General features: G+C 45.2%; 1 protein-coding gene across 4 annotated transcripts in view; it reads left to right on the forward strand.

Annotated features, from left to right (window-relative positions):
- Positions 1–24,146, forward strand: part of RAB11FIP3 (RAB11 family interacting protein 3) — a 180,280-nt gene that overhangs the window by 94,410 nt on the left and 61,724 nt on the right. For all 4 annotated transcript variants that reach the window (XM_048866367.2, XM_048866370.2, XM_048866368.2 and 1 more), the window contains exon 3: positions 11,029–11,120. In XM_048866367.2, the coding sequence (XP_048722324.2) occupies positions 11,029–11,120 (92 nt within the window). The remainder of the gene's footprint in view (positions 1–11,028; positions 11,121–24,146) is intronic.

The following is a 24,146-nucleotide window of genomic DNA, read 5'->3' on the forward strand; positions in this document are numbered from 1 at the left end:
TTGCTGTGCTCCCGCTGCCGGCATCCAGCTAAGGCTATGGGGCAGAATAGTCTGTAGCCGCTAGAGCACGTTCCCCTCCAGAACCAAGCGCTGAACCCAGGAGTCCTGAGTCTTTGTATTGCTCTACTGTCAGCAAATAGCTGAAAGACACTTAGCCAGTGGATCTTGTCTCCCTCTAGTGGTTGATCCACAGAGTGGTTCACAGCTGATTGCTGCTGGTTATTCCATTAGTTCAAGTGATCTGTGATGTGGAAGTAAAGATATGAACCCTGCTGTAATCCAGGTTGTAGATCAATATGGTTTCACATGATAGAATTTCTGATTTTCATTTTTTAAAACAAAATTGGGAAATTACATTTTAAAAAAGCCCACATCAACAGAATGTTAAGACTGCAAATTCAAGCACTCCAAAGTTAGGACATACAAAAATGAGAGTTGCCCCTTCAGCCTTAATTTAGCCCCATTGTGCATATGCGTTGGGATACAATTTTTAATTAAAAAGAAAAGGAGTACTTGTGGCACCTTAGAGACTAACCAATTTATTTGAGCATTTGCATCCGATGTAGTGAGCTGTAGCTCACGAAAGCTCATGCTCAAATAAATTGGTTAGTCTCTAAGGTGCCACAAGTACTCCTTTTCTTTTTGTGAATACAGACTAACATGGCTGTTACTCTGAAACCAATTTTTAATTACATGATCACATGCTATTTTTCTCCCTAGAGTACCCCTGCCTCATTAGTGCACAGGAGGGATGGTATTCTGGGAATTGATCAGGGTTGTGTAGTGAATAAGGCTGTTCTCTGTAGAACCCCTACATTGCTTTTTTGCAGAAGTTGGAAGATGTGTAGCAAAGAGGCAAGGGATTGGAGGAAGAGAGGATGGTCTCTTGATTAAGGAAGTTTAATGCCACCCTGGAGAATTTGAGTCTATCCCTGTCTCTGCCACTGTCTTCATATGTGATGCTGGGCAAGTCCCTTAAACTGAGATGAATCCAAAATGTTCCCTGTTTTTCTCGGTACCCAACATGTGAGACTTGGGCTCAGACTTGTAGACGTTTTGAGCACCTACTACTGAAGTCGATTGAAGCTGTGCTTTGAACATATAAAGTGCTATAAATATACTGAGTACTCCGAAAAATCAGGAGCTAGGTGTTTCAAACTGGACACCTGTGTTGAATTTCTCACACAGCAGCACTGTGTAATTTCCATAAGCTCCCACTTTCTGAGTACTAGCATGATCGGGGGGATCAGCTCTCCAAAGCTGGGGAGAGGTCAAGTGATGACTCCATCTGCTCCTTGCTCCTGTTGTGGGACTCGCAGGAAGCCAAGAGCAGAAGTGCCAATGGTAACAGGCGCACAGTGAGAGAGAAGGTTATCCCTAGCCCCTTGCATGCTTAAGAATTGAGTCCAACTTGAAGCTGTGGAAATGTAGAAAGAACCGTAGTGCTGCCCACCTTGTGGGATCTGAAACTGCTGTTGATATAAAGAAATGGGGAGGGGAGAGTTTGGAAAAGGAGGGAGACCTTCCCCTACCCCTTCCAGCCCCAATCAGTGCCACCCATTTATACCTGGAGAAGGCCCTGCAAAGTGAAGGTCTCCCCTTGCTGAAATAGGAATCCGTTTTATCAAGTACATGCTGTCCCTGAAGCAGGAGGACTATTAGGCCAGTGCTAATTCTGTCCTGTAATTAAGAATGGATGGCTATTTGGGACTAAAATAAAGGCATGTGGTGCGTGATGCCTCTGGAAATACCAATCCAGCTATTTTATATTATTTTAACCTAAAAAATACAGCTAATGGCTTGCCCCTCTGTGGAAGAGCTGCTTGTACAGATATGATTTGCTCTCTTGGACAGATTCATAGTACTTAGCTATTGCTGACCCTGACAGTTTCTTGTGTTTACTGCATATTTTGACCACCTTGTTTTTAAAACCCTCTGCTTTTAATAGCTTATTCTCCTAAACGTCAGTCCATCATTTCTTTGATGTGGAGTTGCTATCTAAGTTAAACTATACTTCAGTCTTTCTTTCTGAGGTTCACATTAAGATTCCTCCCATCCTCTTGTCCCCTGTCCCACCCCACCCCAAACTCTTTTACAAGGCCTCTAGGTCTCTTTCCTGGTCTCTTCTCAAAAAGAAAAGGAGGACTTGTGGCACCTTAGAGACTAACCAATTTATTTGAGCATGAGCTTTCGTGAGCTACAGCTACAGCTGAGCTGAGCTGTAGCTCACGAAAGCTCATGCTCAAATAAATTGGTTAGTCTCTAAGGTGCCACAAGTACTCCTTTTCTTTTTGCGAATACAGACTAACACGGCTGTTCCTCTGAAAACTGGTCTCTTCTCTACACTTACAGTTCATGCAAGTTCCCAGCCTTGTTACCTGACATTGAATAATTTGAGTTCTCTACATAATCCTTACTGTTCAAATCATTGTGAGTTTGCTGGCTTAGTAGCTCCCGGCACCAGGTACAGTATGTGCTGTCAACTCACTTAAACGCTTTTGAAAAGATTTATTTTTCTTGATCATTCTGAAGTGAAGTACACACAAGTGGCTCTGCTAGTGACCTGCCTGTTACTGCCCTCGCTGCTCTCCACTTTGAATTGTTCTTCTGTTAAAACCCTCTGCAGTGTGTCCCTAAGTCAGTTTTTAATTTATTTCAGGAGCCGTCTCTGCTCATGACTTCCTGTACTCTAGCTCCATATTTTGCTTTGTAGTATAACTCAAGCCTTTCAGGGAATACTTCTGCTCTCACAAAGCCCTTTATAAAAACTTATCCGCACTTCGTCCCAGTGAATTCGCTCCCATTTGACAAATGGAGAACTCAGGCACAGAGAGCTTCAATGACTTGTCCAAAGCCACAGGCCTCATTGTCAGAGCTGCGGCTAGAACTCGGGGAGGTCTCTGTACAGTATACTAGCCCATCCTGCTCCCTTTGTCACTGTGTCTGTGCTAGGCTCGTGGAGGAAGTTTCTGACCATTCTAGTACCAGCTATGCCAGTCGCAGTGCTGTTTATAACTTGTACTGCTGTAGTGTCTAGGAGCCACAGTCATGGAGCAGGACCCCATTGTGCTGGGTGCTGTGTAAACCCAGAACCAAGAGAAGCCCTAGCCCAAAGGAACTTACAATTGAATGATAAGAGGATACACAATAGGGGAATACAGACAGGCAAGAGAGCACAAGGAACCAATGAGATAATATAGGTCACCACCTGTACACCATCTGCCTAACCATTGTCAAGTGTGTTCATAGGCATCATAGCAAGGAGCGTGTTAAGAAGGGATTTGAATGAGGACACTGAGGTAGCTTTGCAGATGTTCATTGGGAGCCCCCACTCTGAACGCAGGGCAGTATGGGAGAAAGCATAAAGATGTTTGACTATTTAACAATGGGTGATCAGAGGCAAGTCACATTTCGATAGTGTATGAGAGGAGATAGGCAATGGAGGACCTTGAACATGAAGGCCAGTAGCTTATGTTGTATGTGACGGAGAAAAAGGAGCCAGTGGAGGGATGCAAAGAGGGGTGACATACTCAAATTGAGAAGCCAGGGAGATGATCGTTGCAGCGGCATTTTGAATGGATACAAGCAGGGCAAGATGGGATTTGTGAAAGCCAGAGAAGAGCATGTTGCTGTAACTGAGATGTGAGATGCTGAGTCTGGATGAAATAGGAAAGGCTGTATCTGGGGGATGTTATGCAGAAAGAAGTGGCAAGATTTAGACACAATCTGTACATAGTGATCTAAAGAGGGCAGAATTGAAGATGACACCCAGGGTACAGCTCTGAGTGGCAATAATTGTGGTGTTGTCCACAGTGATTGGGAGAGGCAGGGAATGGGGGGTGGGTTTGAGCAAAGTAGGAGGTCTGTTTTGCCACATTGAGCTTCACCTGACAGTTGGATGTCCAGGAGGAGATGACCAAGAGACAGGCTGGGATGTAGTTTGGACAGAAGACGACCGGTCTGGAGTAGAGGTAGATCTGTGAGTGACTGGCATAAAGATGAGAGTTGAATTTATGTCCGTGGATGAATTACCCACCTCCAGGGTATAGGAGGAGAAGAGAAGGTGACCAAGGATGAAGCACAGAAAGTTGCAGTGGGAATGGGGAGCCTCTGAGCGATATGCAGAAGGAGCGACTGGGGAGTTACGAGAGGACAGTCATGGAAGCCAAATGAGGACAAGAGCAGACAGAGTATGGTCGAAGGTAGCTGACAGGTTGAAGAGGAAAAGGGTGGGGCACTGGTTCTGAGCTTTGGCCAAGAAGAGGTCAGGAGAGACTTTGGTGAGAACAGTTCCATTGGGATGCTAGGAGTGGAAGTCAGATTGTAGGAGGCCTGGGATGGAATTGAAAGAGGAGAACTCCAGATGGCATATTCAGAGTGTGACGGTGCCCCCCATAAGGCTTTATGAAAATATACTTATAATGTATATATGACATAACTAGAATGTGTTTTATGCTACATATGCCAGGTAACATATCTCTGTAAAGGTTATGATCTACTGAATCTATTAATCCTATTTGTATGCATGTATCTATTTTGTATTAGAAGTTATGAATATTGGCTGCATACTTATTTGATTCTGAGTAGGTTTTAGTGAAGCAGTTGGTCAGCTTCCTGAGAAAAGACTATTCTCAGTAAGTTCCCAATCAAGAAGCCCTTAAGCCAACAAAGAACTTGGAGACGCCAATCCACATCTGAGCTTTCCCAGGAATGTGGCTTGGGTGGTAAGAAACTCAGTCATGCACAGACATGTGACTCGCCCAGGTGACTCCAAAACTCCATTTTGTAGCTGGACTTGGCATAGGAGATTGGAGGGGGTCTCCACCCACAGGAGAAAGTCTATTTAAACCCCTGGGAGACCCTTCCATTTTGTCTTCAGTTGGCTAAAGAGAGCACCTCTCCACCCCCAAGGATACCTGAAAGAAACTGGAACAAGGGACAGTAACTACAGGGGGTGTGAGTGATTGCTGGACCCAGATTAGGAGGAGACTAGTCTGTAAAAGGAAGTTTACTGGGTGAGGATTTTATCTATATTCAGTTTTATTACTGTACTAAGACTTGCGTGTTTTATTTTATTTTGCTTGGTAATTCACCTTGTTCTGTCTGTTACTTCTTGGAACCACTTAAATCCTACTTTCTGTATTTAATAAAATCACTTTTTACTTATTAATTTAACCCAAAGTATGTATTAATACTTGGGGGGGGGGCGAGAACAGCTTTATACAGGGTAAAAGATTTATTTGGGTTTGGACCCCATTGGGAGTTGGGCATCTGAGTGTCAAGGACAGGAACATTTCCTAAGTTGCTTTCAATTAAGCCTATAGCTGTTAGGGGAAGTGGCTCAGACCTGGGTCTGGGTTTGCAGCAGGCTAGCGGGTCTGGCTCAAACCAGGCAGGACACTGAAGTCCTAAGCTGACAGGGCAGGAAAGCAGGAGCAGAAGTAGTCTTGGCACATCAGGCGGCAGCTCCCAGGGGGTTTCTGTGATCCAACCTGTCATACAGTGAACTCAGAAACTAATGGGAGAAAGAGGTGTGGATGGAGGGACAAGTGGAGTCAAGGCACCTCCTGTAAATCAGAGATTAAAGCAGGTTTGTTCTGGGAGGGGGGGTGGAGTGGAGGAAGAGCCAGAGTAAAGGAGAGTAAGAGGGATGAGAGTGGGTGTGAGGGAGATCGTAGGTGGGATGGAGTCACTTGGCCAGGTGGAAGGTTAGTGGAGAGCAGATGAAAGAGGACAGGGAGGAGGCGAGAGTTTGCATGGGTGTCCCTGGTGTCATAGTCCACCGTGTGTAAATGCTGCTTAATGCCAGTGCCCTTTCTACTCTAATACTCCCACTGTTGCTGATGCTGCTAGTGAAGCTGTGCTGCTGGCTGCGATAGTGGGAGCATTTCAGAAACCATTCATTCTAGCCTGGGCAAGGTCTTATACCATGCTGACTTCATGCATGAGTTCGTACATACGTGTGAAGGTGGTGTTCATGGATCTGGAGCACCTAATAAACAGTTAAGTAGTTCTTTTGTTTTTCTGCTCATTTGGACAGGAATTTGAAAGCTTAATGCAGCCTATTGTGTTGGAGGACAGGAAGGCAAGATCTCCATAGCAACCCTTAGTATACACAAAGCGCCATATGGGAGGAAGGGGGGGGGGGAATTGGGGAAAGAACCTGCCATAAGAGGAAAGATAATGAGTTGAGTAGAAAACTCATCCATGGTGTTCACTGGTTTTTGTTTTTTTGGTTATTTTTTGTCTTCATTGTCTGCTTTCAGCACCATTGCTGATAGTGGAGAAAGTAGCCCTGAGTTGGAGGGATGTGGAAACAAACCTGACTCCTAGCGATTGCTCCTGGAGAATGGAGCAGTGGCAAGTGTGCAGTCAGCTATTGAGAAACCTATACTTTTTTTTCTTGCAGAGCTCTTTTTAGTGGTGCTACATTTTCAAAGCACAAATCACAGTAAGAATAGAATATCTGACTGTTCAGAGAGACCTCTCCAGCATAACCAAGTCACAAACAGATGGGGCAACTTGCATCCATATTCTCCATGCAACTGAATAAGATATAGTGTGTTAGACACTGTTCCTTCATGTAACTGAGCAAGCACAAAGGGTGGGATCAGACAGCGTTTGAGCCGACTGAAATGATGACAGAGGCTGAGCGTAGCAGAGATTTTGTTTATTTGAATTGTGCAGGGTTCCCATCAACATCTCAAATTGTGCATATAAAACATCAGGCTCTCTTAATACAGCTAAAAGCCCGCCCGCCCCAACCTAAAACCCTCCTATTTCAGCCTATCCCCCCAGAAAGGACCTGAATAAATAGTTGTGCCTGGAAGCATGCATGGAGGGCCAGTAGGTGCTTTGTCTTAGACTGGAGAGAGGAGTAAATTTGAATCAAGAGCTCTTTGCTGAGGCTGTGTTTACTGTAGACTTGTAAATTTCCCCCCCCCTCTGCTGCTAGCAGCAATGGGAGCAGTATTGTAGACCAGACTTCAGTATTTCAGCCAACATGTTGCCTGACCCAGCTTAGAGCAATTCTAGATGATAGTGGTAAAAGGGCTAGCAGCCACCCAATTCCCAGCTGCTTGGCACAGGTCTGGTCGCTTTCAGCTCAACACTCCCTATATGGTTAACTCTCTTGATACCCACATAAAGACGGGGCTCTGAAGTCATAAAGGGCTTTTAGAAATAGAAACTTTCACCATGAATTGCATCTGGAAACTAACTGGAAGTCAGCAGAGTCTGTGGAGCAATGTGCAGTCTATGGAGACCACCACTAAATGGGCCACTGCATTCTGTTCTAGCTGCAGCTTCCAAATATTCTTCAAGTCTAGCCTGAGTTAAGATATGTTGTAATAATCCAGAGGCATGAATTTTAAGGTCCACATCTGATGACATCTCTCCTCATCCACCTAGAGATGTCAATATTAATAGTATATTTTAGAAGGGCTGCTCACTCCTCCACAAAGATCAGCCTTCTCCCTACTCGTCTTTGAGACTCTCAGGTCACAGTCTCTGCCTCGTGTGGTTGGGATGAGAGCACTTTCCTTGGGTTTTTGCAGCTGTAGAAGTCAGGAGCCCACATTGCCTTTTTCAAAACTTGAAATCCTAGAATGATAGAAAGTTGAGATGGAAAAGCTCTGTTGGGTTATCTTTCCAATCCGGTTCAGGATTGTTCCTGGCTACTGGAGATTCTCAAGTGCTTTGTCCAGCCTCGTTTAAAGCAAAGCTGCATATAGAGCCGAGTAACTAAAATCAGAGAGAGAAACTATTTCTGGTAGGAAAAGACTTCGAATTTCTAAATAACATTGGGGCTAAAAATGAGGTAAAGAAAACAGTCTTAAAGTGCCTTTTTACATGACCACTTTATTTGCCTAGGAGGAGGAATGCTGGCTAGCTGTCTCATTATTAGCGTACTGACTAGCTCTGGCTGAGTATGTGACAATCTCTCTTTGATTACAAAGCAGAATCAAAAGACTAAAACCACTGGCAAAAGAGAACTTGGCCTGTGCTGCTCCAAGAGATATTACAGATGTAAATCACACACAGGAGCACCTTTCATCAGTTGAAGGAATGACCCTGCCAGGCTTGTATGGGAGAGCACATAATCAGACACTACTTGCTGAAGAACATGTTCAGGCTTGTTCCTCGCTGTGATTTATGGTGTTGCCGCCAAAAACCACACATCCAGGTTAAGAGAGGACTGCTTTGTCAGAATGCCATGTGTTGCAGGCTTCCTCTAAATTAGATAGCTTTACAGTCCGTAAACATAGGCTGAGGATATCCATCAAGCCAGAGGTTAGCTGTACAGTAGTTGCTCCTAGAGCCTGGATTTGGTGCGTGTGCGTGTGTTTATATAATGTTCCATTTTTACTGGCCCACTGAAAGGGCAGCATTGATGGGTTTTAGGGAAGATTACTGCAACTCTTGGCTTTGAGTGAGTTAGGGAGAGTAAAAAGGGGGTGGGAGGAGATAGGAGTAAAGGCAGGGTTACTATATGTCTGGGTTTTCCTGGACAGAGCCTCTTTTTTAAATCCTCCATCCGGGTGGATTTTTCAAATACCAGGCAATGTCCGGGATTTTTATAGAACAGTCTTTGCAGCTCAGAAAGAGCCCAGATTGGTCTGCTTCCTGATTAGTCTCTCCCCACCTCCGTAGCTGATTGGTCCATCCCCCTGCAGCCACAGCTGATGGATCCTGCCTACCCAGGCCCCAGCCCTGGGGAGGAGGTCCTGCGGGAGGTGCTAACTGATGACTGTCACTGCGTCCTGGGCTTGTGCCAGCCACCCTGTCACCATGACAGGGAGTGACACTGCCCCCCACCTCCAGTGAGCACCCCCGTTGTAGGTATCCCCTCCAGCTCCCACCCCCCCCAATACCCCTTCCACTACACACCCCTCTCCAGCTCTTCCCCACACCGCTCCGGCAGTGTTCTCTTTTTGGGAACCTGAAATATGGTAGCCCTAGAAGGAGATCTGAAGTCATGGAATAATCAGGCCTATTTTTAAGAGGTGTTTGCTCCTTTTTTAAAATAATCCCCTCTTTCAAAGTGGGTTTTTTTTAAAGTAAATGTACACTGCCTTTGTAATGAGTACAGCAAGCTAGCTAAACCAGGTATGCACATTTCAGCCCAGTCTTCCCACCCCAGGCAACTGAGTTCCTGCTGCTTGTCAAGTTTCTGTGCATCACAGTTAATGCTGACACACTCCTTGGTTTTGCTGCTCTCAAAGGATCTATTGATGATAGCAGTGAAATATTCTTGTAAACATCGCTTGGTGGTGGCTTGCGCTAGGATGCTTTTCTTCACCCTTAGGGTAAAAGCACTATTCCCCAGGCTTTTCAAATTGCAGAACAATTTGCAGCCATAGAACTGACAGAAAGCAACTTGTTTAGGTGGTGATTATTTGTGTTATAGTAGTGCCTAGAAGCCCCAATAGAGATTGGGACAGTCCCTGTCCTGAAGAGTTTTCACTCTAAATAGAGGAGTCAATGGATGGGAAGGGAAATGGAGAAGGGGCTGGGGAAGAGTAATTTGACCATGCTTACACAACAGATAAGTGACAGAACATTGGACTGGGAGTCCAGCTCTGTACTAATAATAATAATTAATAGACCATGCTGCCTTCTACTCTTAATAACAAGTCAAATCTATTAATAGCAAAAGCTATTTATAACATTTTCTGGATAGATGTTGAACTTGTGCACACACTTTTTTTTAAAGGCTTGTTGCTATGACTAAGGAATGTACTCTACAAAGGTGTTTACACCTGTTCCGTCCTGGTGGCTGTATTGTTGAGCTTTGTATGACTTCTAGAGAAATCTTAGTTTGGACTGAAGCCTAGAAGAGATCTGAATTGGCTGTGGAGTAAGTTTTCTGGAAAATAGCTTAAAGGACACATGAACATAGGCTGTGCTTTCTGCTTTGACCATCCGCCTCCCTCAGTTGTGAGGGGAGAGCCCCTCCGGCTCCCAAAATACAACATGATTGGAGAGCTTCTCTAAAACATTATTGTCCATAATGATTCCTTGCCCTGGTTAACATCATCTGAGTTAAACAGCTTTGATATGTGTACGTTCAAGAGATGTAATCCTGCTCCCACCGTTTAATTTGAGCTGACAGGATTGGGTATCTTACTTTAACCCAGTGTTTCTCAACCTGTGGGAAGAGTTCTAGGTTTGGCTCAGAGGGGTGGGGAGGACTTGTTCAGAAGGGAGCGCTGGGCTGAGAAAAATTCTATGATCCCAGATCTACTCTAATGTCAAGATGCTCATGTTTTGGGTAAAGTGGTTCAAGTAAAGCCCCTTGAAAGCTACCCCCTGTCCCTGCCCTTCTGTCTCGGTGGCTCGTGATGAAGCTGCAGGCTCAGCAGCAGCCTGCTCTCTTCACCAGTCCCATGGCAGTCAGTTCAGTCTTGTGTAGAAGTGATGGATTCCCCTGCCCCCAGCAGCACGTAGTCTCCTGCTGAGTAGGAGAATGGGGAAGTGGGAAGAGGTGGCATTGCTGGGGAGAACAGCAAAAAAAGCTAGTGACCAACAATAACAGAGAAGAATAAAGAGCAAAGAAAGAACACGCAGAAAAGGAGAGATGGCAGCAATTGTGCTAGGGTGTGTTTGGGGGTGGGGGGGAGAGGAACCCAGATGCCAATCAGCTTCAAGGTGCAGAGGGACACCAAGAATCTAATGTTGGGAAGCACTTTTTTAACTGTATTAACTTGCATCCGATGAAGTGAGCTGTAGCTCATGAAAGCTCATGCTCAAATAAATTGGTTAGTCTCTAAGGTGCCACAAGTACTCCTTTTCTTTTTGGATTAATCCTGTGACTTTGGCTGCTCTCAAACTGGGATCTTTAATAATGATGATTAAAAATCCCCCCTCATAAAAATCCCCCTCTGTTGAAAATTAAGTCCTCTCTCAAGTCTGCCCTGCAACTACCGGCTCTCACAGAGACACGCTCTTCATTTTGGGGTTCAAATCCTCTTCTGATCTTTCCTCCCCACTAGTAACAGCTGACCTTTTTGTTTTCTGTGCTTTCAGATTCTGACAGCCAGTTGTGTGAGATGGGGTATACCCATGAGGAGGAACCTTCTGTCTGTCCTGATGAGTTCGATGACTTCGTCACGTTTGAGGCAAGTATTAATAAGCTAAATAAGGGCATGAAAACTGGGGGTGTATGTAGTCTGGGACTTGAAATACATAGGCAGTCTGACTTGTGGAGGTGCTGAGCCCTCAAGCTGCTGTTAACTTCAGTGGGGGTGGTGCTCAGAATCTCTGAAAGCTGGGCCCTGTGTGACATGTTAAACACAAGCACTGTTCTTGATAGAAAATGGCACTTACATGAAAAGTCTGATAGCATCCCTTCGGCTTACCCTTGTATTAGAATCAGTATTTCTGCATCACTGCATGTTGCTTTGGTGCTCAGAGTTGAAGATAGCATTGAACGCTCATAAGGTTTTTCCATCTCTGGCCACAAGCTCCCAGTGTGTGTTGTGTTCTTTGTGGGAGTGATGCCCCTTGTGGCAAAAGAATGTTAGAAGCATGGCAAAGGTGCGTTGCTGTGGTTGCGTTCGTTTTGCCGCTGGGGATTGTGGCAACAGAGAGCATGAACCCAGTTCCAGGAAGTACTTACTATAAATACGCCCATCATGAGCCTGTCTGCTCCAATCTCTTGGAGGCTGTTCCTAAACAGAAGGACGACACAGAATATTTCGGATGTCATTCATTGCTGTGCTGTAAGCTAAAGGCAGAGCAAAGGGCAGTGTGATTTTCCCTCCCCCCCCCCATTTTATTTTTGTTGTTGACATGGAATGTTCCATTTCAAAAAGCAAATGATGCCCTTCCCCCTTGGCCCTCCCTAGTGGGAAGGATTAGGCCATTCTATTTGTCTCTTGCTGTTTGTTCTCCTTGTCTGTAAATGAGGCTGCTGTTACCAGGACATGCCTGTCAGCTTTTATTGTGGGCTTTTTGTTCTTCCCCGGTCGGCAGGTGCACTGGGTGCCTTCCAGACAGCAGCAGCAGGAGGGCCACCATATTTACCCTCTGAGCAAACACTCTCCTGCTTCCACGAAGGCCCAGCTCACCGGGTTGTTTGTTTGTTTTTCCAAATCTGTTTTTTAATGTTTCCCAATATAATTCAGTATTTCTTTCAAAGCCCTGCCTGATGGCACTCCCTGTATATGGTGCCCATGCTTGTTCACTTACCTACCAGACTGCCCCAGCCTTTAACAGTCTAAAATGGAAGACTCCAGGGTTTGCAATATTGAGACTCCACTGGATAGGCCAGGGTCTCAGAGCTGCTCTGTGTTTACATAGAAATATGCCTGCTATTGCTTGATCACAAATAAATATACAGCCCAGAATGCATTTCTTGGTCTTGTATTTTCTTCAGTAGAGGGCTAGGTGCTGCTCTCTTGAGTTCCCTGGTAATACACCTGACACTGATCAGCTTTGTTCTGTCCTTTGTCATTAAAAAGCAACCACTGGCTGCCTTGTGCTTTCAAGACAGTAAGTTTTATATGGCTCTCACGTGTCACTTTGAAGACCCTGGTTGGTATAAAGTAAAATCAGAATAAACTATTCCTATTTTTAATCCTCTGCTTCTCCCACTTCCGGGGCATTTACTGAAACAGCTTGTTGGCTGGTTCCCACTTTTCACCAAAACCACGGATACTTGCTCTCCAACCTTGGAGGAATCACTTCTGTTTCCCTGTCTGTAGAAAGGGAACAATACCAGGGGCTTGATGAATGTGTGACCCTTAAGTTCTTCCATTGGGAGGCTTTCCTTAAGAGTAAAGTTATGTATTTGGAGTCTGGCTCTTTATGTGCAAAATACCCTCATTGTCTTGCCTTATACTGTGTACAGGAGAAGATACAAGTACACGCTTCACCATTTTGCTTGCTCTCTTGGGTATTTGAATAAACCTCACAAATACCATTGCTGTATTTAGCAAGGTGACTGCAGCCTTTTGACTGAGAAACCACAATTTATACTTGGAGGGATAGGGGAGGAAATGCATTTTCTCAAATTCCTCTTCCAGTTTGTTCAGCATCACAAATGCTTCTTACCTCTGCTGACTGAGCTAAGCTAAATGGGAGCTGCAGCTGCTTCTAACCTTTTCTCTGCTACTAGACAGCTAGAGGCTTTAAATATTCACTCCCTGGATTTGACTGATGGCTCCGTTACACTCATACTGTTAACGATCTTAGCTTATTTTACATAGCTGCTGCGAGCCATTGTGGGGATGAGAGTCTGTCTTTAAAGGGAAGGGAAATAGAGCAAGAGCACTTCCTAGTGGCTGTGTGAGAGTGTTGCAATTAACCTGTTGTTGTGGGAACAAGTCCATACCGAGAAGTTTAGCATACCCTGCTGGAATTACTGTCAGTTACTTGTCAGAATAAAAACATAAATAGAAGGAAAATGAATGGCAAACCTGTAGCTTGTTTTTTAAAACTAGAATCCATTTCTGGGGGGGTTGTATTTGGGGTAGCTTTTAGCTGATAATGAGCCCAATGTGTTTTTGAATGTATTTGGTAAAAATCACCACTGTTGTCTGATGGACGACCTGAAATAATTTCCAAGCTATAAGGAAAATATAGATCACAGAGCCTCTGCAAATGGGAGCATGATAGAAAGATATTGCTTAGTCTTGCAAGTGTAAAAATACATGAGTATCTCGTTTTGTTTTTTTTTCCTTTTCTCTTTTAATATAGCTGATCGACAGGTCCCTGGTATTTGGCATTTTATTCTGCGCATCCTGCAGTGCTATACCAGGGAAAGCTTGGACTGTTTAGAGGGGAAGCTAGGGAAAAAGCAAGCGAGGCGTGCTGGCACAAACAAATGTGTTGTGAGCTTTCTTTGATGTACCCTGTAAGCACTGTGCTGTTCTGCTATCTGAGCAAGGAACTAAGGATTAACATCCTGTGGTTGTATGGAGGAGCTGCCCTAGAGAATTTCTAAGGCAGTATAAAACACACAGACATAATCAAAAGCCTCTTTCAGGCTGATCCGGGTGATAAGAGGGAAGAAAAGGAAAAAGGACGCACACTTTCAAAAGTCCAGACGTTTCCCTTAGACTTACCGACTCTGGTGTTCCAGAGGAAAGTACCTTGTTTCATGCTCCTGTTGGAATTTCCAGTGTATGTGTGTGCAGCAATCAAACAACTTCGCAGCAGTTTTTTTTTGTTTACTGGGCAAGGCAATGCAGTTAGAATTGTCGTTTAAGATAGTGGCTCTCTTTAGGTTCCCAAACATGTAAATCAGCACACGAGGTTCTAGGCTGTGGATTAGATGAAGGTGAGCACGTTTCAAAAGCAGTGATGTCCTTAAGCTGGGCAAAGGGAGATGGGTAACATCTAGTTTCCCTTGTTCTCAGTTGTCAGAGGTCTGGTTTCAGAAGAAATTTCTTACAGGTGACCTGCAAAGGAATAAAATGTCCCGCTTTTCGTCCTCTATGATGCACAAAGGAGTCAGGAAAACTCTTTAAAATATACCCTAATCTCTTGCTTATTTTATATTTCCCTAATTTTATTGGAGGATTTAATAAGCATCACACTCTTCCTGCCCTTAGTACTTCTTCCCCTTCGTCTGAGTCCTTAAAAAAAAATCTTTCTTCCCAAATGTTTGAATTAAATAGGTGTAAACAAAAGTTATAAATAGTCTGAATAAAAACTTCTTCCCTTTTTGTTAATAAGGTGGTTGTTCTATACTCTTCTTACTTGTGATATCATAATTCTCATAGTTCTTCCTCTTCTATGCGTAAGCGGGGGAACGGTCCCGCTATTGTGGGGACCTTTCCTGGCTTATACAATACCCCGATGAAGTGGGCTAGCAAAAGGATCAGAGTCCTCGCTCCCACTCCCTTTATCCAAAGGCCTCCTCTCCTATGTGGCAGAGTCCTTGTAACCCCAACAAGGCTGGGCCGAGGATTCCCAGGGGGCTTGACCCCCAACCTTGTCGCAGTCACTTAGGGCAGGGGTGGGCAACCTATGGCCTGGGGGCTGCATCCGACCCTTCAGATGCTTTAATCTGGTCTTCAAGCTCCTGCTGGGGAGCGGGGTTCGGGGCTTGCCCTGCTCTGCACGGCTCCCAGAAGCAGTGGCATATTCCCCCCTCTGGCTCCTATGCATGCGGGCAGCCAGGGGGCTTCGCACACTGCCCCTGCCCCAAGCGCCGCCCTGACAGCTTCCATTGGCCGGGAACTGTGAGCATTCATGGCGCGCCATACAATTTCCATACCCAGATGTGGCCCTCAGGCCAAAAAGTTTGCCCATCCCTGGGCTATGGTGTCCCCACTTCAGGGTGCTCTCTCTGCACTGCATGCTTCCCTGACAATTCCAATTCCAGCTCACACGGAGGATGGGACCCTCCTGACTCCCTGAGTAGCCTGCCCGCTCTGTCAGTCAGGCTGACCTGGAGCATTGGCCTGTCCCCATTGTTCCTGGGGACTGTCAGTCTCAGGGTCCTGATTTCCCGTTGAACCTTCCGCTTTCTTTTAGTACTGGGAGCTAGCCAACCAAAACACCCCCACTGAATGTTAGTAAGGGGACAATAGTCCCCTTACATATGGTAGGGAAGACCTGAATCTGTAACAGGGGTGGGCATACTTTTTGGCCTGAGGGCCACATCTGGGTATGGAAATTGTATGGAGGGCCATGAATGCTCATGAAATTGGGGGTTGGGGTGTGGGGAGCGGATGAGGGCTCTGGCTGGGGGTGCGGGCTCTGGAGTGGGGCTAGGGATGAGGGGTTGGAGTGCCTGAGGGGGCTCCGGGCTGGGACTAAGGGGTTTGGAGGGCGGGAGAGGGATCAGGGCTGGGGCAGGGGTTGGGGCCTGGGAGAGGGACAGGGGTTCAGGCTCCAGGCAGCGCTTACCTCAAGCAGCTCCCGGAAGCAGCGGCATGTCCCCACTCCAGCACCTATGCAGAGGCATGGCCAGGTGGCTCTGCGCATTGCCCCGTCTGCAGGAACTGCCCCTGCAGCTCCCACGGGGCGTGGTTCCCGGCCAATGGGAGCTGCTTGGGGCGGGGACAGTGTGCAGAGCCCCCTGACTGTCCCTACGCGTAGGAGCCAGAGGGGGGACATACCGCTGCTTTCAGGAGCCACACGGAGCAGGGCCAACCCTGACCCCACTTCCTGGCCAGGCACTGGAGCGGGGCAAGCCTTGGACCCTGCTCCCCGGCGGGAGCTCGAGGGCCGGATTAAAATGTCTGAAGGGCAGGATGCGGCTCCCGGGGCATAATTTGCCCACCCCTGATCTGTAATGTTAAAAAGTTTGTCTCTTTTTTAAATCTGTTTTCGTTGTAGAGGGGGAAGGACCTGTTGGATCTTTCCAGAGCAACATAAAAAAGCACCCAAAAGGGCCTCAGCCCGACTGTTTGCACTTTGCAGGTCACCTTTAGAAGGCCAAACGCCCTGTTACAACTTGACCAATTTGTGTTGCAATAGTCATAACAATGTGGAGAGAGGCTTGGGTTAGGAAAGTGGATGGGTGGAAGGGAGGAGGAGGAAAGAAGGGTAGAAGATAGGGGGAAATGTAAAGTTTTCATTTCTTATCTAGAGGAGATTTGATATTTCTGTAACTGTAGCAACCCACACAAATCCTGCCAGATTGCTGGCTGGCAAAGACGCAGAGAAGAGCGTAGCAAAACTGCTTCATCTGCTCCTCGTGACTGGAGGTTCAAGCATACCTCTGAACTTTCAAACCTGCCAGTGTGTCACAGACAAAACTGAAATGTGAAATATGAGTTTTCTTGCACATCATACACCATAATTGACAAATTATGTTTGAAAAGCCTATTTTAAGAATGTTTTTTTTTTCATTCATGAATTAAATAACCCAACTGAGTAAATAGAAAACTGGAAAAACAAATTCTGTGTTGTGTGGGTGTGCGGCTTCTCCACACACATCATCAGCAGGGTTTGAACTCAGGACCTTCAGATCCGCAGCACAGAGCTCTACTACTTGAGTTTAAAAGAATAGTGGTCTTTGTGTGAACTGGCCTCCAAAGTGAGACACAAAATATTTTGCCAGTTGGTTACATAACTATTGCTAGACTGGAGTAGAATATGGGGGTTGACAATTCCTGCGTTGGATTGGGGAGGGTTGTCTTGTGATTAGAGAAGGACATTGGTTGTCAGGATTCTTCGGTTCTATTTCAGGAGCAAAGTGTTGTCTAGGAATTAGAAAGGATAACCCACTGCATAGATTCGGTACGTTCATTCTGAAATGCACTGTGGATGAGGCTTGAGCTTGTCATGTTAGACACCAGGGGTCTGTTTCTAGTTCTTCCAAACGTGACCTTCTACCTCCTCTCCATTAACTTCTTAGTAGAATGGTGGGAATGACAGTTGTCTCCTCCCTGCAGTAAGGAAGGTGAAGCCGCCCTCAAAAGTAAGAGCCTTGAAGTGCACAGAAACATAAACGGCTCTGTGGAAGAGGTGAGTTTGTTGAGCCTGTTGTGCCCTGATTTGCGCTAAAGGGCATTTGGAGAATCTCTCTCTTCCCTGCCTCCTGATGGAAGGCTTGCCTTGCTTGGCCGGGTTGTGGAACAGGGAGGCGGAGTCACCTGAAATGACTGCAAAATCAGGGACACTAGGGATCTGACCCAGGGGGTAGAGAGACGAGAGTGAGTAGGGGAGAGAATGAGCACGCCCGGCAAGGCTGACTGTATCCTTGCAATACTCAGGTGAGATGGGGAGACAGTGAGTATATTAGCATTTATAATCTCAGGGATATTTTGATTTGGAAGAAATATGGTAAGATCTAGAGCAGGGAGCTGATTTTCAGCTCACCAGCCAAAGGCAGCACGGGAGCTGATTTTCAGTGGCACTCATGCTGCCACTGGTCCGGGGGGCTCTGCATTTTAATTTTAATTTTAAATGAAGCTTCTTAAACATTTTAACAACCTTATTTAGTTTACATACAACAATAGTTTAGTTATATATTAAAGACTTATAGAAAGAGACCTTCTAAAAACGTTAAAATGCATTACTGGCACGTGAAACCTTAAATTAGAGTGAATAAATGAAGACTTGGCACACCACTTCTGAAAGGTTGCCGACCCCGGCCTAGAGCCCTTTTGGTAGCTACCAAGTAGGGCAGCCAGGGGGAGCAGCTAAACTTTCTGTCAACCTGAGATAAGACAGAGTGTGACCTGTGTTAAATTGCCAAAGGAAAAAATGCTAACCAGAAAGTTCAAATGTGCATCATACTAGAGGTGCTGAGAACTGCATTGGCAGCATTGCCCTCGGCCGGCCAATCAATGCAATGTTTTTCAGAGATGATGAAACCGAATAGATGATTTTAAATGGTTCAAAATTAGAACAGCAAAAAGTCTGTGAGCTCTTTAGTTTGTTCAAACTATTGATCAATGAAAGTAAGACGTGCTAATTGATGCATGATGTGAAATTTTTACAAATAGATGTTGTCCCTTCCAACTACTGGCCCTGTGGTTATTTGTATTACACTAGTGCCTAGGAGCTCTAGTGATGGAGTTGTGTTTACACTGGCATTGGAACAATGCAGTCTCAGTTATTATTGAGCCCTGAAAAACCAAGGTCTGTTGGTAATATTTCTTTAGCCCTTGGGCTCTCTATCAAAGCACTTCTGTTTGTGAAAGCCAGCTGCATTTCAGTCGGATGAAATGAAATAAATGTTTCTTAGCACAGTAAAATTGTTCAGTGCAGACAAGGCCACAAAGTTCAGGTTAGCAAAAGAAATTTGCAGTGCAACAATGTGGTTGATAATGATTGCTTTCACCAAGCCCTCTAGGCAGCAGGACCCGGTGTATGTTTGTGGTTATGCAGCCGTCTGAGTGGATGTGTAATTGTATGGTTATGCCAAACTTGTTCTCCAGAATCTAAGCTTTTGTGGGATGAAGGGGTGGGGAGAGAAATCTACATCCTTTAAGGTTGCAAAGAAAACCTTCCAAATGGGAACACTGTAATGGTGATGTAGGACTGCCTGCCTGAGCCTGTATCCAGCCTGTGGCAATCACTCAGAGGTGGGAATTCTACTGTTGAATCTGAAGCCTAAGATCCACCACTTTAAAATGTGATTTTAACTATTTCATTTCTGCACGCCTTAGCAGAAACATCAAGCTAGTGTTCTCCTTTCATGGCTGGGAATGTGGGGGGAAAGGTGCAGTAGCACTTAGTGATTCTAGTTGGGATCGAGGAATTCAAGCCCTTGGTCCCTCCCCCTTCAAATTTGTCATCCTTGGCCCTTTCCCAAAATAGAGAGACAAACTGATATGTGTACCCTTATCAGAATCCAAAGTTTGTACTGCATCCATGAAACAAAAAATGCCCCTCCTAGGTGCCCAAAGCCTCATCTGCCACTGCCCAGCTGCCCAAAGCTCCCGCTTCTCAGTGACAACCTGTGAGTGTAGATGTGCATTTAAAATGCCTACATCCATGGTACACAAACAGTGAAAAGTTGGAAACCTCATTGCTATTCAACTTAATTTTAATAAATAAAGCCAAAGAAGTATTGACCGAACAGAGGGGAATGGTGAAGGGGAAAAGGCTGGGGCAGTGCTGCATAATTCCTGCGTCTCTTCCACTTCTTAAAATAAGATTTGTATTATTTAAATTGCAGTAGCAGCCAAAGGCCCCCATTAGGATCTGATGCCTTGTCATGCTGGGTGCTGTACAAGTGGGTATATAAAGGTAATCCCAGCCAGGAGAAACTTACAACTAAAATTCTGTACATTTTCTGTCCTCTCTGGGCTATGCTGCCTAGTGGAAATGGAGTGTCAGGAGGGTGCAGATAATTCCTGGAGTCCATGTCTTAGAGGGCCCTGGCCTCAGCCTTTAGTGATTTCAAGCTAGTTTTCTAAATAGTATCATTTTCTTCCTCCTCCAAATATCGTGCATTCTGTTCATCCGCTGATCCAGCTACACCCGTGTGATTGGTGGTCTCTGCCCTGGGAGAGAGGAGCACAAGCCACTTGGAGATCTACACAACTGTTGGGCTATGTAGATTGTTTTATAAACCAGGCTGGACAATGGTCAGAATATCCCCTGGCGCAATGCCAGTGAGCTAGAGGTTTCAGAGACCCCCCGGCCAACTCTGCGCAACTGGAGCTAGGGCTAACCTCTCCACACCTGGTGGAAATCATGCCACACTCGCACTATGAATTTAAAGCACATGTAGCTCTAGTCTGCTTTGTTCAATAAGATAAATGTATTTTAGGCTGTTTCTCGTAGGAGTAAATTCACAAGATATTACTAGTCATTCTTGTGCATGAAGTATCAGGGAGTGTTGGTATCATGGGAGGTGGGAGTCTTATTTGAAAGAGAGAGAGAGAGAATTTGACAGTGTCTCTCTCTCTCTTCCTGATCAGTGCTTAGCTCTGCACTTTTTGAATGATTCCAGTAAGTCATTTCCTGCCAGCGAGGTGAAGATTTGAAAGACCTGCCGTAGTTATCACCCGCACTGTGAGAAATGTTCTATACATGAAGGCTGATGTTACAAGCAATGTCTACATCATGTAGAGGAATTTGCTTTAAAAATAATGAAATCTGATCACAGAAGCTGTTCAGATCTGTATCTAGGAATTCTGCCAGGGCAGACATTTTCTCTGAGATATAGTCTCTTCTAACTGCAGGCTTACTTGTCATCTAAATACTATTGGTGTTGGCAGCAGGGTGGGTTTGTTTTAACACTTTAAAATTGGAGTATATAGCTACATGAAGGAGTTGGTGTTGTAAGACCCCCTTTTTCAAAGAGGTGTTATCCTGAATTATCTTTTGGCTTTCAGATTCAACTTTGATCCTTTTTGAATGTATCTATTTTTTTGGAAATCTTTTCCTTACTTTAAGGCACAGAACTAGAAGTCAGATCTGGGTCTAATCCTGTCTCTACCATAGACTTTAGGAAACCCCCTTAGGGTATGTCTAAACTGCAATTAAAAATCCACAGCACCATCGGAGCCTACGTCAGCTGACTCAGGCTAGTGGCGCTGAGGTTGTGGGGCTAAAAATAACAATGTAGACATTTTGGGCTTGGGTTGGAGAGTGTCTCTGAGACCCTGCCCCCTTGTGCGGTCTCAGAGCCCAACTCCAGCCCAGGCCCCAGACATCTTCAGTGCAACTTTATTATAACCCCACAGCCCAAGCCCACTGACCTGGGCCAGCCAAAGTCATGCCACGTGTCTTTTATTGCAGTGTCGTCGTATTCTTTATTCTGTACTTTGAATTTTCCTGATCTATGAAGGAGAAACACCACTCCTCTGGCGAGGATAAATTGATGTTTTTAAACATGTTGCTCTCTTGCCATGGAAGGAGCTAGAACAGTGCAAAGTACTGCACTTTAAATACACCCAGACCCGTCCAAACGCCCTCATTTTACAACAGCTTTTTACAACAGCAGTGGCCATTTTGTTATCCATCATCTTACATCTTCTTTATCTGTGAAGCTAGGCTATCTACAATCTACTTAGTAAACTAAGGTGGACAATACTCAAGGTGTCCTTGGGTGAAATGCCGGTATACATATGTCTACACTATCAAAAAACCACCTTGAGCCACAAATCCCAGAGCCCAGGTCAACTGGCTCAGGCTAATGCTACGGGGGCTAAAAATAATAAAAAAAATGCTCCCACTCTGGCTCAATGTTCCCTCTAATTTTTGACAGGCCGTGTGCACAAAAAAATTCTTCTGTGCAAATTGTTGTGCTTCTGTGCAAATTTTTGTATGCACGATGTTTCGCCGTGTGTGCAGGGTTTAGGATCTCTGTGCGCACGCACATGCTCACAGCTTACACGGAACAGCGCTCTGGCTGGAGGTGGGCTCTGAGACCCACCCTTCTTGACCTGTTTCACAGCCTGGCTCCAGCCCGAGCAGCAGCATCTATCCTTTCTATTTTTAGCCCATAGCGCAAGTCAGAGTCAGTTGACCTGAAATCTGAGACTTGCTGCCATTGGTTGTGTGTGTGTGTGTCGTGTAGACATGCACATAAGGCCTTGTCTATTTTATGCTTTTTGACCAATGGCGAGACAAGAGGAAGGTATAGCATAGATAAAACTTAGGAGGGCTCTGGGTTTTCTTCACTACCATGTCCTCTAACCTTGCTCTGAACAAATTGTGACATGTCCATAAAGTTGTCTGAGCCTTATCTACACCCCAGCTTCTGCTGGAATTACCTGATGGAGCTGCACTTGTTAGGGTCTGAAAATCCAAGTCTAGACATAGCCATTGACAGCTAGCTGTCAACCAGCTGTGACACTTGGATACTTTCTGATAAAAAAGTTAGCTGCCCAGGCCCTATGCCCATGGAGACTCCTAGAAGACAATGGCCACTTCAATTGTCCGGACATTTGGCACCTAGCAACAAATGACCATGGATGGCCCACCCTCCTTAGGAAGCCAACTGGGTATGATCAGCTGGGGAGCAAAGGGCTGGGGAGTGTCCAGGTGGGGTTGTTAAGTGTGGGCTGCTGGAGGCAGGAGAGAAGATTCTGGACTGGGCTTAAGGAGGGGTCAGAGGGCTAGGGACTAACCCAAATGGACTATGTTATAACTAGGGATATAAGAGTTCAATCAGTTAACCGGTTAACCAACAAGCTTGATACTTATCGGTTTCTGTTAATGGTTAAACTCCTCCCGGGATCCTGCTGGGCCCATGCACCTGGGGTGCTTCCCTGCAGCAGCGGGGATCCCCGTGTGTGCTGGGATACCATGTGGCAGCTGAGACCCCTGGGCATGCCATGGGGCTGGCAGCAGCGGGGATCTCTGGGCGTGCCGCAGGGCTGGCAGCACTCCCTTCCCTCCCCCGCACCTGTAGTTCCCCATGTAAACATTTAAACATGTAACTGATAGAATTTTAATTGGTTTCATGGTTACTGTTTTTAAACGTTCTGTTCTTTATGGTAACTAAGGACTTTCTACGCTGTGTTCCAGACATCTAATAAACCCTCCTGCTTTTACAGTACTGGCTGAGAGTCACTCCAGATCAAGGAAGTTGGTGTGTATTGTTCCCTTTGGGTGTGGAAGTCTCCCGCAGGTGTCTACCTCAGGTGGACTCGCTGCAGGGAGCTGATGGCATGAAGCAGGAGCACTGAAGGCTCCAAGGTTTGGGCCCAATAGGCGGTGAACCCAAGTGATGCCCCAGTGAGACAGTGTTGTACAGTTTCCACTTTTCAATTTCCTGGTTTTCAGGAAATCTTGTGGATTTAAAAAAGCCAAAAAACCAAAACTACATTGTACAATTTCCCACCTGAAGTATATTCCATATATTTATAATCTGAATTCCAGTTTAACGAAGGATTTTTGTTTAGTTTATTGTTCAGTTTACTCCCACCACCCCCTGAAATATGTTGTTGTTTTTACACTGTGGATTTATACTGTAGATACATGGTTTCCTAGAATATTTGTATTATTCCTCTGAAGGTGTATAAATGCTTCCTTTTATCTGGTAGCAACAGTGATTCTGTATCTCTGCAAAAAGAGTTAAAAACAAAGATTCCTGATGGAAAACAAATATCATCTATAAAAGAACCTCTCTTTTCATCCCAGCAGAGTGAACAGAAGCCTGTCTTGTTCTAACTGAAGGAAATGTAAATTCCTATTTAATTTTTTTGTAGTATAAATAATTGCTGAATTTGGAATCTCCTGGGTGGCTGGAGGCTTCTGAATGATACTTTTTTGTGTTTGGCCAAGTGACTAGCTCTCTCGATAATGCCAAAGTCCTGTATGCCATCTTCATGTACCTTTGTCACTGTATAAAGACAGTAATGGTGAAATCCAGTAAATCATACTTACTTAGGTGTCTCATGTTCATAAAGGCTAGCGTAGACATAGAAATTGTACTGACTTAACTAAATCCAGTTTCTAAATTTAATTGTTACATTGGTGCAAGCCCTTTGTTTGGATCCTTAAATCAGTTTGAATGGGTAATATAGATTTTTCGTTTTGTTTGTTACAAAATTGCCCAACATAGATGCTGATATTCCTTAAAGAAAAGGGAAGGAGGGGAAATAAAGGAAAATAGTGGCTTTTAAAAATATGTGCTTCTTTTTCATAGATGACAGTGCAGCAGGACTGTTTTGCTGCCTGCCAAAGAGCCCTTGGTCTGGGAGTTTGTCAGGGTCTTATCTGGAGCAAAACAGGATGCAAAGAGTTTAGAAAACAAACTTCAGACTTTAGGAAATGAG

The sequence above is a fragment of the Caretta caretta genome, chromosome 10, assembly GCF_965140235.1.
Source record: "Caretta caretta isolate rCarCar2 chromosome 10, rCarCar1.hap1, whole genome shotgun sequence".
Taxonomy (NCBI): Eukaryota; Metazoa; Chordata; order Testudines; family Cheloniidae; genus Caretta; species Caretta caretta.